General features: G+C 32.0%; 1 protein-coding gene across 4 annotated transcripts in view; it reads right to left on the reverse strand.

Moving 5' to 3' along the window:
- LOC113519590 (calcium uptake protein 3, mitochondrial) overlaps positions 1–15,483 on the reverse strand; it is a 116,631-nt gene that overhangs the window by 7,827 nt on the left and 93,321 nt on the right. The window contains exons 6-8 of one of the 4 annotated variants that reach the window (XM_052900948.1): positions 13,442–13,507; positions 12,424–12,498; positions 5,661–5,810 (exon numbers count right to left, since the gene is read on the reverse strand). In XM_052900948.1, the coding sequence (XP_052756908.1) occupies positions 5,661–5,810; positions 12,424–12,498; positions 13,442–13,507 (291 nt within the window). The remainder of the gene's footprint in view (positions 1–5,660; positions 5,811–12,423; positions 12,499–13,441; positions 13,508–15,483) is intronic. The other 3 variants (XM_052900952.1, XM_052900961.1, XM_052900964.1) reach the window with 3 other exon arrangements.

The following is a 15,483-nucleotide window of genomic DNA, read 5'->3' on the forward strand; positions in this document are numbered from 1 at the left end:
ACAGAAGATCACGCCTCACCCTTGGAAGAGTAGAGCTTCAAGCCAGCGACCCAGGGGTAGTCATCCCCGGAGTTGAAGCCGGGGAAAAGGGGTCCGAGGTCTTCACCTAAACTCTCCTAGGAGGGTTAAGAATACTGGTTGTCGTCGAAACTATCTTATCACTCAAGTTGGATCAAAAAATACACATTTACAAAATTTCATTAAAATTGAATTTGTAATGTGAATGAATATTCTGATACGAGATTTTTCAACCGACTTGAAAAATAAGAAGGTACTTATTTCGGTTGTTTTGTTTTTATGTTTGTTTTTAACTCCGTCAGTTCTAAATTGATTCGGAAACTTCTTGTTTTATCTCTAAAAATATATTTACAGATTGGTCCCATGGAAATTTTAAAAAATCCGCTCCGTAGTTTAGTTTTTAGATCAAAATATTATATCTGGATTTTTTGGTTTTTTGAAGTCTGTTTTTTTTTTTTTTTGTAGGACACAATCTTAAAATAATGTACATATAATATTAATTTCAAATCTTATACAGTAGTTCCTTATAATAATGTAATGAAAAACGTCAGTTTCCACGCGGATGTCGCGAGAAAGACTTAGCCCCACAAAAAGTTAGTTTTTTATATTATATATGAGTACATACTAGCTTTCTGTCCGCTACTTCGTACGCGTGGATTCCAGAAGTTGGAAAACCATTAATATGGACTACTTCTAGATGGGCGTATCAAGATAAAACACACAGCTGTTTTTAAGTTAGACCTTTAGTAACGCAACTGTGAAAACTACATCCAATCCAGTTTTTGTGTGATGGCGGAACTAACAAACAGACAGACAAAATTTATAAAAAATATTGTTTTGGCCTCTATTAGTCTTATTAAGACTTCCATATTAATTTTTCTTCAATATCTCCCATGTATTTTTTTTTTAACAGATGAAGATGGAATGGTAACCCCGCCTGCGCTATCGGTATACACTGGCGGGGCACCAGTGAAGGGTGACAGGTGAGGATAAAGACAGGTCAGTTGGCCCATAGTGACCAATTGAACAAGAATTAACCACTATGGTTTCCAGAGGAAACCGCGTGGAGGTCAACCTGATATTGTCAGCAATGGGGCTGTTAAATCTCATTACTAACAATCTCTTTCCCCCCTATCTACCATATATAGACATTGTTTAGTTACAATTCTATTATATTTGTAAGATTCATGATAAGATTGGCTACAGTGACTGTTTACCATTAGACGAGGTGTATTCCCGCTTGCCACTTTTGTGGTATAAATAAAATTATATTTTACTTATTTATTTATTTTATTTATTCATTAGTACAAATATGTGTACATGGCGGACTTAATGTTAAAAGCATTCTCTCCCAGTCAACCATAGGGAAGTGTCAGAATACTCGAGTGCGGTACTACTAATTATTGATATACATACATACTAAAATTACATATATAAAACAAATAAATATATATGAATAACAAATATACTTATATTTTAGTTATTAAAAACATTTAAATATTAAAAAATAACTTTGTTTGCCCATCGTACCGACACTATAGGGTAATATAGTGATATTCCATTACTTTTATTTTATTGTTCCTAACAAGACACGATAACCTATAGGGCCCTTGATAGTACGTGGGATCTTTCGGCAAGCCGCATATATTGCGCAATGGTGTATAGGTATAATAAAATTGTAGTGAGATGTGTGTCTGTGGGTTGAACATTTTTAATGATTAATAATTTTAAAGTGTGGTCCCGGCGTAGAATAGGCCATTCCTTCCTTTCCCTCCTTCTTACGGCATTCACATCGTAAGAGGCGACTAAGGGAACTTAACAGTCGAGGGATTGGCAGCAGCGTCCCTCTAAAAACATCATCAAACCCTAACTCCCCCTTGGCAACCCCAAGGGGGAGAAGGAATTGTTAATAATGGGGATTAGTAGCTGCTTTGCCAGCAATACAACCTGTCAGGTCGAAATGCAAGAGATAGGGGAGTTTGCTTAGCGAACTCTGTTCTTCGTAATGGAACATCGAATAAGTGTCGTCGACGTGCTCGCACGTAGTTACTGGGCGCTTCTATTGATATTGATTCCAGTACAGTTTGGTTACATTTTTCCCCCCGCATTAATTTTAACACATACTCAATTAAATTTAGTTTTCGTCACACTTCAAGTATATTATAGCCCACCATACCCAACGAAAACATATTCGGATATATATGGGGATAAGATACCTTGAAACCATACTGTTTTTGGTACAGCCACCTTACAAATTTCTTTTGGATTTTTTTCCACCATAAGTATATATTTAGACTCATGTGGGTTCCAAATAATTGCGTTGTTTTGCGACCTCCTCGCGGTTCCCCCTAGAAACTATCGTGTTCCATTTCAAGGGAATTCATCACGATGGACTAACCGACCTGCCTTTTCATTCTCACTTATTATCTTTCACTGGTGTCTCACCAGTGTATACCATTAACGCAGACGGGGTTGCCATTCCATTATCATCCATAAAAAAAGAAACTGCGGTTACCAACTCGCCTGCTTAGCATGGTAACTACTGGTAAAACCTTTCAAGGGTGGACAGTTAACGGCTGATATCTTAGCAATAATTTTAATGACTATTTATTATTATTATTATAGTTTTCTATTTTTTATTCTTGAAACGTTTATTTTGGTTTTCAAACTCAGACTTATGGGTTTGTTACACCAAGAAATTCTAATATTTCTATTAATGAATGATTAGGATTAGGATCTTTTTGTGTGAATTCGCACACGATACGACATGTATTTAGAATGACTTTTTTTATTATTTGCATGTACTTCACTGTTATTTACCACATTCTTTATATAATTTATAATTAAATATTGCTTGCTAACTGCTTTAACATTGCTGTCTGGGTCTCAATGTAGTTCAAACTATTTATTTTTGTAAATAAATATAATATATATATATATATATATATATATATATATATATATATATATATATATATATATATATATATATATATATATATATATATATATATATATTTATTTATTATATTTAATTTAATGTTAATGATTGTAATCTGTTGAGTGTATCTTGTATGTGTAAATAGATTGCATTTGCATTGTGATGTATGTATTTTGTGGTAAATTTATTGACGTTAATAAAAATAAAGTGGGATGACAATAAAGCTATAAAGCAATAATATATATCCCCAAAGAGTTTTAAACAATGAGGTTTAAAGTAACATGAATAAAGTGCTAACTCTGTAGTAATTCTCAATAGAAGTTCTCACGTCTGTTAGATCTTTGTACTGGCACGTTCGGGTATACCATTACTTTAAATGTCCATTCAAGTTTTGTATTATAAAATCTGAATAAATCTTAAAAAGCTAAAATGAGGAATGGGGTTTATGGCACGCCACTTGCGTAATTAAGATAGATATAGACATATTTTATCACGTTTCGAGTGCACATTTCCAAAGCGTTTCTAGGGTTCCGTACTAAAATTGTGAAACGAAAAGGAAACGATATACTTCAACTTTGTTCGTTTGTCTGTCACAGCGCTATATTTAATTTTAATAATTACTAATACTATCGATTTAAACTTTAAAAAAAAATTATATTGTTTAGATATTGTTATATACTTGTTCTTCTTGTCTCATTTAACAGTTTCCTCTTGTCGGGGCAACTAATTCATACATTCTTTTCCAGCCAGCTATATAATTATATAGCTAAATATATTGCAAAAGAAACAATTGAAAAAATAAAGTACACACAATAAGACCAAATTATTGGTTTTATTGTGTTAAGCATTTACTTTAGTTTATTTGCTTTATATATATAAAATATAAATCTAAAATTATATTAAACTTACACTAGTAAAATATACGTAAAAAAAAGTAACGCTTTTTATTTAAAATTGATCAACAGTTCTTGTAAAGTTGATGTATAAATATTTAGTACATATTCCAAATATTCATTTTTCATTCAAAGAAAACGAGAAACTAGCTACAAATTTACTAATTTATTTAAGTACGGAACCCTCTGTGTATTTACCTCAAATATGACACCACAGACATTTTTTAAATGGTTAAGTATCATTTTAAATATAAATAATTATACTTCTTTATAGTAAACAAAGTTTTTAAAACCAAATAAATTTCAGAGGTTAAATCGGGGTTGTGACATGCTACTTAACGTGTGACCTCACTTTAAATTTTCGACTTCACATTACTTTTTAATTGGACGGCCAATTGGCAGGTTGCCAGATTTATGGTGGTTATGGGAACCGTTAACATTACTTGTAGTGGTGGTAGGTGGATCGTTTGGAATGACCTGATGGCTACTAATCTATAATAATAACTTTATTGCATAACTATGATTGTAATATACAGGAAATTACAGTAAAAGTAGGTACGAATTCATTTGTACATTTGGATCAGTTTACCAGAGAGAGACTTTGTACAAAAGTCGATTGCTTGGTTACCTCTGTTCCATTCGTGTTTCAACTGTGAAGCAGCTGTGTTCGCATGGCTGTGTTTCGGTTTGAAGGGTGGGATATGGCGTGAATTTACTAGGTACAGAGGAATAACACCTGAGTCCTCAGGAATGGCAACGCATGGGGGGGTATCATGGGCGAAATCGTATACTCTGTTATGTCCATGGCACTGCTCATGTCTATAGGCGACGGTTACCATTTTCGATCAGGTGGGCCGTCAGCTTGTTTGCCATTCTAAGTAGTATAAAAAAAAAAGTTTAAACATCTGTGTTTAAACTAGGCTTTAAAACCTGTATCTCAGACAACAGCGCTCAACCCTCATTAGTTATAATATTAGCTAATCTATACATATAATAAAACTGTAGAGATTGAATGTCTGTACATAGACATAGACATTACTCTGTGTTCAAGCTAATCTCCGCGACTGTTGGACAGATTTAAATGACATTTTGCTTGGTGGTACCTTACATGCCCGGTCAACATTTCAGGTACTTTTAATTACGGAAAATTAAAGAGTTCTCGTAGGATAGTTAAAAAATAGTAATTTATACAGCTTAGCACACAACCTACTTAAGCAAAGTCATTTTGACCTAAGGCAAAGGGTGAGAACGACACGTCATTTGTTAGTTTTGGTCCAGTATTCTTAGACGTAGTTCACTACAATAAGGAAGTTAAATATGTTAACCGAAGGAATAACAAATATCTCGCGGACAAAATTGCGGGTATCAGCTATACCTTAAGGTCGTTAGGTCAACTACCACGGAGGTCCGTCCGCTGGAAACCATTGTGGTTAATTCCTGGGGAATTGGCGATGGTGGACCAAATAACCTGATTTTGTCTTTACCTATCATCCTTTCCTGTGCACCACCAGCGTATATCGATAGCGCAGGCGGGGTAACCATTTCATTTTCACCCATTAAAAAAACATCTGCCATAGTACTCGTATACCGTTATTAAAGGCATCTTCAGGGTCGGCAACGCGCACGTTACACTACTAGCGTTGCAGGCGTCCATAGGCTATAGTAACCGTTTACCATCAGACGGGCTGTATGCTTGTTTGCCACCTTCGTAGTATAAAAAAAAGGCGAGTGCACCATTCTGTTTTTACCTGTTAAAAAAAAAACACTTTTCATGCATGCTTGACATTTCATGATGCATAAAACCTCACCTGCAGTAACGTGTCCACGTTGTGCCTCCTCTGCAGACCTTGTTCATCATTCACATAGTTGTCTTGTGGGGCTCCCTCCTTGCCATCTTGGCTCGGATCCTCTGTCATACCCCTCTTGCCTCGCCACGCGAAGCTGAAGATCTTCTCCATCTATGTTGCCATTATATATTTATTAATAACATTTTTATGGTACATTTCGGTAGATAATTTTGTGTCCTCTATATTCTTATACCAGCTTTAACCCGCGACTTCGTCAGACCGGAATATAGGATAGCCCTTCCCATATAGTACGCATGTACCAAATTTCAAAACGATTGGTTAAGCCTTTAAATTGTTAAGAGAATAGAATTGAATGGAAAACATTTAGTGGCCACAAAACAAATTCACAAAACGTAACTAACATAGTCATAATTATAAAAGAGAAAAAAAAAATGACCAAGGAGTTCTTATTTCAGCATTAAGCTACCAACAGCAGGCACGTTACCCACTGTTGGTACTGTTTTTTGCTGTTTGCCAAGACGTAAGAAATACACTTTCATATTTATAACAGTACGGATTCTAAAATATTCTGAACATATCTGTAAATTATTTATGTCCATTAATTCCTCTCTTTCTTCTTTATTTGAGAAATTAGTTCAGGGTACGATAGGGTTGATATACCTGAAGAAGGTAAAAGCCCTTAAAAATTATAATTTTTTTTTGGAACGTCTATAAATAGAAGCATGTGTGTGATTTATAAATAAAAAATACATCAAATTGCTAAACAGGTTTTGATAATGATTGTTATTTATTTATTTATGATAGTGACAGTTTAAAATTGACATATAAGTGTATTTTATGCTTTCCTAATATATAAAGTTCACTATCACTATCAGCCGTTAACTGTCCACTGTTGGACATAAGCCTTCCCCATAAGGGGAGTATTGACAGTAGTTGCCACGCTTGGCAGGCGAGTTGGCAACCGCAGTTAGGCTTTTACAGGTATTTTAAGAGGGACGCTGCTACCCATCCTTCTCCCATTAATTCCCCTTAGTCGTCTCTTACGACACCCACGGGGAAGGAAGTGGTGGCTTATTCTATGCAGGGACCACAAGGTTATAAAAAGTTATATGGTGATTATTACAAGTGTATCACAGGGTTTTTAAAAAATAAATATAAAAATATAGATTTTCAATCGTCTTCAAAAAAGGAGCAGGCTCTGAATCTGGTTGATTTTTTTTATGTTTGTTACCTCATAATTTTGTTCTTTATAAACCAATATGGAAAATTATTTTTTTTTTATCTGAAAGGATATACTCTCAGATTAGTCTCATAGAAATATTGTCAAAATCGGTTGACTAGTTTAGTTTTTAAAATGGTTTTGCTACGACTGACTTTTTTATGGGACAATATTAAATTATAATACATTAATACAAGAGATGAAAATCTCGAAATAAAATTCTATACTAGACCACTTGGCCAGAGTGGTAACAGAGCGCTAATATATTCCTCTAATAGGAAGAGATCTATGCCCACTCCTGGGTTATTAACGGATTGTAATGGAATATAGAGGACACAAGTTTAGAATTATTAAATGTAATAAATATAAATTTTTTATTTAAATATTAAAGTTAGGTACGTAGTACGTAAGTTACAATTACAATACAGCAATATATTGTACAATGTAAATGTAAATAAAACATTATCAAAATTCGAAATCCAGCGATATTATTCATGGAAGCGAACAAATTTTTTCAAGGCATGTTCCTTGTAAAATATACCTAAATAACCAGAATGACTTCATCTTTATATGATATTTTAAATTGTTTTTTATTTATTTAATGTAAATCAAAATTATTGCATGACAAATCTATTAAAAAACTAATATTTATATGTAAAGTAATTAAATATAATCTAACATTTAAATTGTCATTAATGCATGTATTGTCATTAGCTACATATCAATATAATTCTGCTACACCCAAACAGGGTTTCATGTACTTACACATCATAAGAGCATTATAACAACTCTATATTATGTACATGAATGCATTAAATATATATATATATATATATATATATATATATATATATATATATATATATATATATATATATATATATATATATATATATATATATATATATATATATATATATATATATATATATATATATATATATATATAACAATAAAAGTAAACAATAAATACGGAAATAACTATGACAAATGAATGAATAAATAAATAAATAAAAAAATATAAAAAAGATTTTTTGATACTTCAAACCACACGATCAAAAAAAAATCAAATATATACAAAAATGCTCTTGTCATACGTGATCGATATAATAGAATTTGTTATAAAAATATTTTCATATTCCTTTTTATTATTATATTTGGAGCATGACTGTTTTGGTAAGACTAAAAAATATTTTTCCATTATGTTAAAAAAAAAAGGTTTTATTTTCTCTGGACATAAATCGTTGCAGAGAGTAAGTTTAATGCATATTATCGCTGGGTTTCGAATTCTTTTCTGTAACAGTTTACATAATTATGTTTATTGTTGCAGTAATGTAGCAGTGTAATTTACAACATACATGCACGATTGTTTTATGTTAGTCAATAAGTAATAATAGTACAGGATAAAAAAATGCAAGACGCACAAAATCCATAAGGCTTAAAAATTTTAATTTTCACAATATGCAGCCACATGTAACGTTTTAATTTTTAAATGTAATAATGTATTTATTTATGTTATTAAAACGAATTAAATTTTTTCATGCAATTTTGTAAAAATAGAAAGCTTGTAAAGTTCATATCAAATAATTAGATTAATTTGGAGTTCAAACTTCAAAACAACAAGTCCGAAGCAATAGTATTTTCGAATGTAATGATATGACAGCTGAATGTGAATGTTTAAAGATTAAATGGAGATTTAGAACATTTAATTTAAAAAAACAGTTCCATTAAATTTTAATTTTCATTATTTTGCTAAATATAATTAAGTAATAATTCCTTTGCATCAAAAGTAATATATTTTTTAATAAAGAAAAAAAATAATATAAAAATAAAAATTATAACTTTTTCTGCTATCAGTACTAGTAGAGCATAATTTTATTGCATTAGATGGGGGTCGACGACCTCTACGGAACTTTTGATAATATGCGACGCTCTTCGGCAAACCGCAAGTGCATAACACATAGTTATTATTATTATTTTAACCTTTCATTGGATTCATGGGATTGTTAGCAATGGAGTTTGACAGCCCCATTGCTAGTAATATGCCTTATTAGGTCGGTTAAGGTAAACGGTAAACGGTCACTGTAGCCAATCTTATCATGAATCTTACAAATATAATAGAATTGTAACTAAACAATGTCTATATATGGTAGATAGGGGGGAAAGAGATTGTTAGTAATGAGGTTTAACAGCCCCATTGCTAACAATATCAGGTCGACCTCCACGTGGTTCCCCCTGGAAACCATCGTGAACAATTCTTGTTGAATTCGTCACGATGGGCTAACTGACCTACTTCATCCTCACCTATCATCTTTCACTGGTGCCCCGCCGGTGTATACCGATAGCGCGGGTGTGGTTACCTTTCGATTATCATCCATTAAAAAAATCCTTTCATTGTCCATTATTAAATTTAGAATAAGAGCAGTAGAATCATAAAAAAAAAATATTAAAAGATCTTGTAAACAAATATATTTGAATAAAGATCTATTCTATTATACGAGGTCTGTCCGGAAAGTTCGTATAAAAGTGTTCTGGAATGCGAGAAAGAGGAGTGGGGAGGCCAGGTAAGCGCAGGACCCCTTCCTTATGTCCCTAACAATGCTTCAGTTCTGGTCTGACCGCCGTGCGGTGCGAACTGGCTTGTCACGCCATCTGTGAAGTTACCTCTTAACGAAACCCCGTCGGCATGGAGCCCGCTTCCGTTGAAGAGCAGCGCGTCGTAATCAAGTTTCTCTCGAAACTCGGCAAGAATGGCCGTGAAATTTTTGCCGATCTCAGAACAGTTTATGGGGATGATGCTGTGAAGGAACCAACCGTCCACAAGTGGCTAAAAAGATTCAGAGAGGGCCGAGAAAGCGTTCAAGATGACCCACGTTCAGGACGTCCTTCCACTTCACATTCCGACGAAAACGTGGAAAGAATTCGAACTTGTGTTAATGGGGACCGTCGTTTAACGGTCAGACAGGTGGCTGAAGAGCTTAATTTGGGCAAAACCGTGGTCCACGAAATTCTAAGAAACGAACTTCAAATGAAAAAAATTTGCGCCAAGATCGTTCCGTGAGTTTTTGAGTAAAAATTCCATTACGGTGACCGAACACCCCCCCTATTCGCCGGATTTGGCCCCGTGTGACTTCTTCTTGTTCCCAAAAACCAAATTGGTACTTCGGGGGCGGCATTTGGGGGACATAAATGAGATAAAAAAAGCTACGACGGGGCAGCTGAGAAACCTACAACCAGAGGACTTTCAAGGAGCCTTCTCACAGTGGAAACGGCGTTGGCACAAGTGCATTATGTCACAGGGGGAGTACTTTGAAGGGGATAAAATTGATTTACCTGAATAATTGTAAAATAAAATTTTTAAAAAACTTTTATACGTACTTTCCGGACAAACCTCGTATATAGCTTGCCTATATTCTCCTTATAATTCCTTCTTCCTAAAAAACACCATGATTGTCTCGATCTCAGATTATATAGATAGAGCATCGATCGTCAAAAACAGGTTAACTTTTCGTCAGCTAATTTGTTAACTAGCTGACGAAGAGTTGACCTGTAGTTGACTAATTTTTTAAATTATGTTCCATACACTTATGCACATAATGTATCTTGATGTATCTATATTTAATTACTTAATAAATAAAATAAGTTTTAACGTATTAAAAAAGATGCAAAAATTATAAAACAAAATAAATATAGAAGTTAAAAATAATTACTCATAACTATTTATCACGCAAAATTGTATGAAAAAGTTGACTCGTTTTTCTCGAAGCATTTGTATGGAGACACTCTATCTATATAATCTTAGGACTCGACATACAGGTCCAACAATGGTATTATTAGTAACGGAAAATACTAATGCAAAACAATCCTAGAGATGGCGTTAGGCTCGTCACCTGCTATGTTGCATACAATTAATATGTTGGGCAAAGTGTGAGTTTGTCAAATATTTATTTATTACATAAAGAAACGAGCATGTGGCCTAACAAAGTAATTACCGCCGCCAACACGCGCCTGAAGTTATTCAGAGAAATTGCTGGTATTTTACCGACCTTTTAGGAAGGTATATGTTTTTTTATATAAATTAGTAGATAAACAATTAATAGCTGTATTAAAAAGCCTATGTTAATCTTTGTATGCACGTATATGGTAAAACGAACCCTGTTCCCTACAGGACAGGCTCAGCCTAGTGTAGGAATCAATGATAAATTCTGTGCTTATACAAACATATATTTGTTGAATAAATATATCTTTATCTATTTTATCTTATTGACAGTTTCAATGTCGTATCTCCGGAAATAATGCTGCTGGGGGTAGGTAGGTAAGTAGTAGGATTTTCCATACACAGCCAATGTATGGTACATTGGCTGTGTATGGAAGAGAATGTCTACAGAAATGCACGGTGGAGGACCGCCACGTCCAAATGGTCGGGATGGAACTTTATCTTGTGGCGGGTATATTGTCTTCATTCAGCAACAATTTAATTGCCTCTTATTACCTCGTCGAGTATTATCGTCGTGAGCATACTTATATTATACATATATTTAAATAAAGAAAGTAGAAGAAGATAATAGAATAAAGAAAAACACCATATTAATAGAGTATCAGTATCACTAAACGGTAATTGGGTAAAAAACGTGCAAAAAAATTTTTAATAATGAGTGAATTTAATTATTTTGATGTTTCAATTAATATTTGGTAAATTAAATATTTCACAGTGTATTAGTATAGTAAAAAAATATTAAAATAGTTTCGTAAACTTTTGCAATGAGAGACAAACTTGATGTATATATTTGTATGTATTTAGTTATTGGTGAATTTCGTCTCTTTCTTTTGAGGCAAATTCGAGTTAGTGGCAAAACAAGAAGGAGATAAAACCCACTAAATTAAAATAAGTCTATAGGAAGTTTTAAGTTTTTTTTTTTTTAATAAAACATTTAATTTTTAGTAAGTTTTAGTAAGAATAAGCCTGTACAGTGGCTAAAGTGCTTGCGTATATTGTACACCGTCATTACAGGTGATTATTAATGACAATAAACAGTAAGTTTTATAAAAAAAAAAAAAAAAACATAAAATGGTGGTTTAGTCTGTGTTTACATTTTTTTTTATTTCTTAAGACCTATCTGTCATTATAGATCCATAGTATGAAAATCTTTCGTATTTATATTATGTATTGATTAAATTATTTTGTAAAACAGATAATGGACGACAGAATAAACAAACTACAAAAAAAGGTTGATATAGAAAAAAGAAACGCATTATGCAAGAGTAAACAATCAGGCGACTGCAAGACATTATTATAGAAAATAAAAAAGAAACAATAGATATTTTTCTCGCTCACACAATCAACAGACATATAAATATATTTCATGTTTTTATTGTATAGTGAACATTATACTTACAATAATTGTGTCACAACATTTTTACACTTTAATGTGTGCGAACGAGACAAGCTATGCCTCAAAAAATTACGGTACGACACAACATAGAAAAAAAAAACAATTGGACAGATGCAGCCAGTGACACGCAAAACCCGGATTGTTCACTTACTGTAGAAGGCTTATAATCTGTTTCGATTTGGGCCATCTTGCTCTTCTGTGCACTTGAAGAGACTAAGGAAAGCAGCTACAATGCCAGGCGGTGAGCACATATTACACACAAATATAATTATTATACAAATAATCAGTATAAAGCAATTTTATACTTCGACATTTTAGATGAGAAGCGCTGTTTTCTGATTAAAAAAAAATAAAAAAAAAAACAATTAATATAAAAATCAAGTAAACGAAATAATTTCAAAGCAAAAAATGTAAAGCTGGTTGTGCCGCTTTTTAAAACAAAAAAAAAAAAGTATCTTCCACAGAAATTAGCTTATGTATTATGTCTCAAATATAAAACAATAAATATTAATATATGGAAACATACACTGATTATTAAAATGAAATTAAAGGAGTCGAACCCAACAACTTGCAAATTCCATAAATGGATTACTAAGTAAGATACGACATATTGAACTTTTATATACAAAAGTGATGAATTAACATTCAATAAAATATAAAGAAAGAAGACAAAAAATAAAAAATAACAAAACGAACGACACAGAAACCAGAAACGAACATAACCAGACATTCTTTATATTTAGAGCGGCACAACCTTTTATTTTCGGAGGCGAGTTAAAAGTCCAAATCGATTTATTAGCGATTTTGTTTATTCTAAAAGATTAATGAAATAATAATATATAATATGAATAGATATTATTTATATATATTCACGTGTATTTTTTATTACTGTACTTTATTTGAAATACTTTAACAATATATTAAGTAAAAAAGGAAAAAAATAAATACTCATTTATACTTTTTTTTTCAAATTGTTGATTAGCTATTAGTAAACAATAATTTTCAAGTGTTCTGTTCATTTAAACAACAATAATATATATATATATATATATATATATATATATATATATATATATATATATATATATAGGATAATTTACAATGATAATAAATCGAATTGAAACTTAATCGTTTACCGAAACCGTAAAAGAAGCATTCATTTGACTCACTGCCTCCTGACTTTTGGGGTCCAGATTCTTACGCTCCTTAAACGCACCACCGAGCAACCGTTGGATCTAAATTATATACGGCAGAAAACATGCTCAGAAAAAAGAATAGAAAATAAAAAATAAATACTTAAATAAATAAAATGATAGTTCCTTCTTGAATAAAGATGTTCTCGTGTTAAACGTGCTATGACATAGTATCTTTGTGGAGTTTTTGATCACAGTGCATATAATTACAGATTACTTCAAACTAGAGATATGCTACTTTGAGATCACTTACAGTTTTTACAATTTTATGCACTTCAATCAATAGGTAAACGTTCTACAGGAATAGCTACTCTGTGCTGTGCTATATTAATTTTTTCTAAACATAGCTACTTCAGGTGAAAAATAAAACTATACACTAATGTAGTCACAAATTGTACTATAAGTCTAAAACCATAAACACCATGGATGATAAAAATATGCACTTACAATAATAATAATAATTTATTTGCATAAATATGGTTGAAATAGATCTTAATTAGTGTTATAGTGATAGTTATATTGTTCCCAAAGAGGGTTGACGTCAGGCAGGTGGCTGGTCGTAAAACTAAAAACCAAATCTTTTTATAATATGGATAAAACCATATTACGCCGACAAATAATAAGTAAGATAAGGGTAGGAAGATGATGATAGTGATAGTTATATTATTATTATACTTAAACAATAAATTACAATATTGAAAAAAATATTTTTCAGAATCATCTATTGACGTATCATCCATTTTGTGTATGGAAATAATCTAATAATAATTTTACAGTATTTATAATTTTTATTACTTGGTGCAATAAAGTGAAAGATAAATAAATAATGTTATAGATTTCCCTCTCAAGGAGTAGGCGTGATTATAAACATATATTGATGTTTGATTTATTCCAGTGATAAGCTATCGGTAGGTGTTATTAGTTTAGCAGAGACCATAAGCCACGTGAGAAATCTTCGTGTGCAACGAGCGCAGCCTGGAAACACTTGTCATCAAAGGGTGCTACTCAGATACGAATAGTAGTAATAACAGTCTATGCTGATATACTTGTGTGTGTGTGTTGGAAGAGATTATTTATAATGGGGTTTAACAGCTTCATTGCAATCTGTATATCCTATCGGGTCGAGCTCCACGCTGTTTCGCCTGGAAACCATCATGGTTAATCCTTGCGAAATTCATCATGATGGGCTTACTGAACTGCTTTCATCCTCGTCCGTTATTTTTCAATGGTATCTTGCCAATGTATACCGACAGCGCAGACGGAATTACCATTTCATTGTCACCCATAAAAAATAGACTTATTTCTCTAGCTTCATCTGTTTTAAACATTGTTTCATTCGGGTTTGAATTTAGTTTTGGCCTATTTCATTTTATTACACAACACACATTCACACATACTCCTGAACATTTCCACATTCATTTATTCAACTGAGTTTCTCTTAAGGGCATATATCATCAGTATCTTATAATTGCTTCTGTATTTATATTGTTGATTTTATTACTTTTTTCACTATTTCAATTTTATATACTTTTTTATATTAATACCCGCTCACTATGTACTTTTTATTACAACACATTTGTGAATTGTTAATATTTGCCGGGTGCCCACGATACAGGTTCGCCTACTGCGGGACCCATTGTATTTTGTATTTGTAACTTTGTGTTTTTTGTCAAATAATAATAAATAAATAAATAAAATAAATTAATTTCCACTTTGGTTGCTATATGGTCAACGAGATAGTACCTCGATCGATTTTTTTACTTTTAATAAATTTTACATGTAGGTTACTACTTAAAGGTTTTATTTATCATCTTTCATTAGTATCCAATAAAAAAAATGTGTTATTCTAAATAAAATAAAAAAAAATAAAAATACCATAAAATAAAAATATGAACTTTGTAAATTATAAATGCAGATAAAGTAATAACAGTTATAATTTCATTTATCTATATTACTCTGTTATTAACTATATAGCTATAAATAATACATTTTATTATTTATCATATTATTTTTGCACC

The sequence above is a fragment of the Galleria mellonella genome, unplaced genomic scaffold (genome assembly GCF_026898425.1).
Source record: "Galleria mellonella isolate WM207_F2 unplaced genomic scaffold, CSIRO_AGI_GalMel_v1 utg1267, whole genome shotgun sequence".
Taxonomy (NCBI): domain Eukaryota; kingdom Metazoa; phylum Arthropoda; class Insecta; order Lepidoptera; family Pyralidae; genus Galleria; species Galleria mellonella.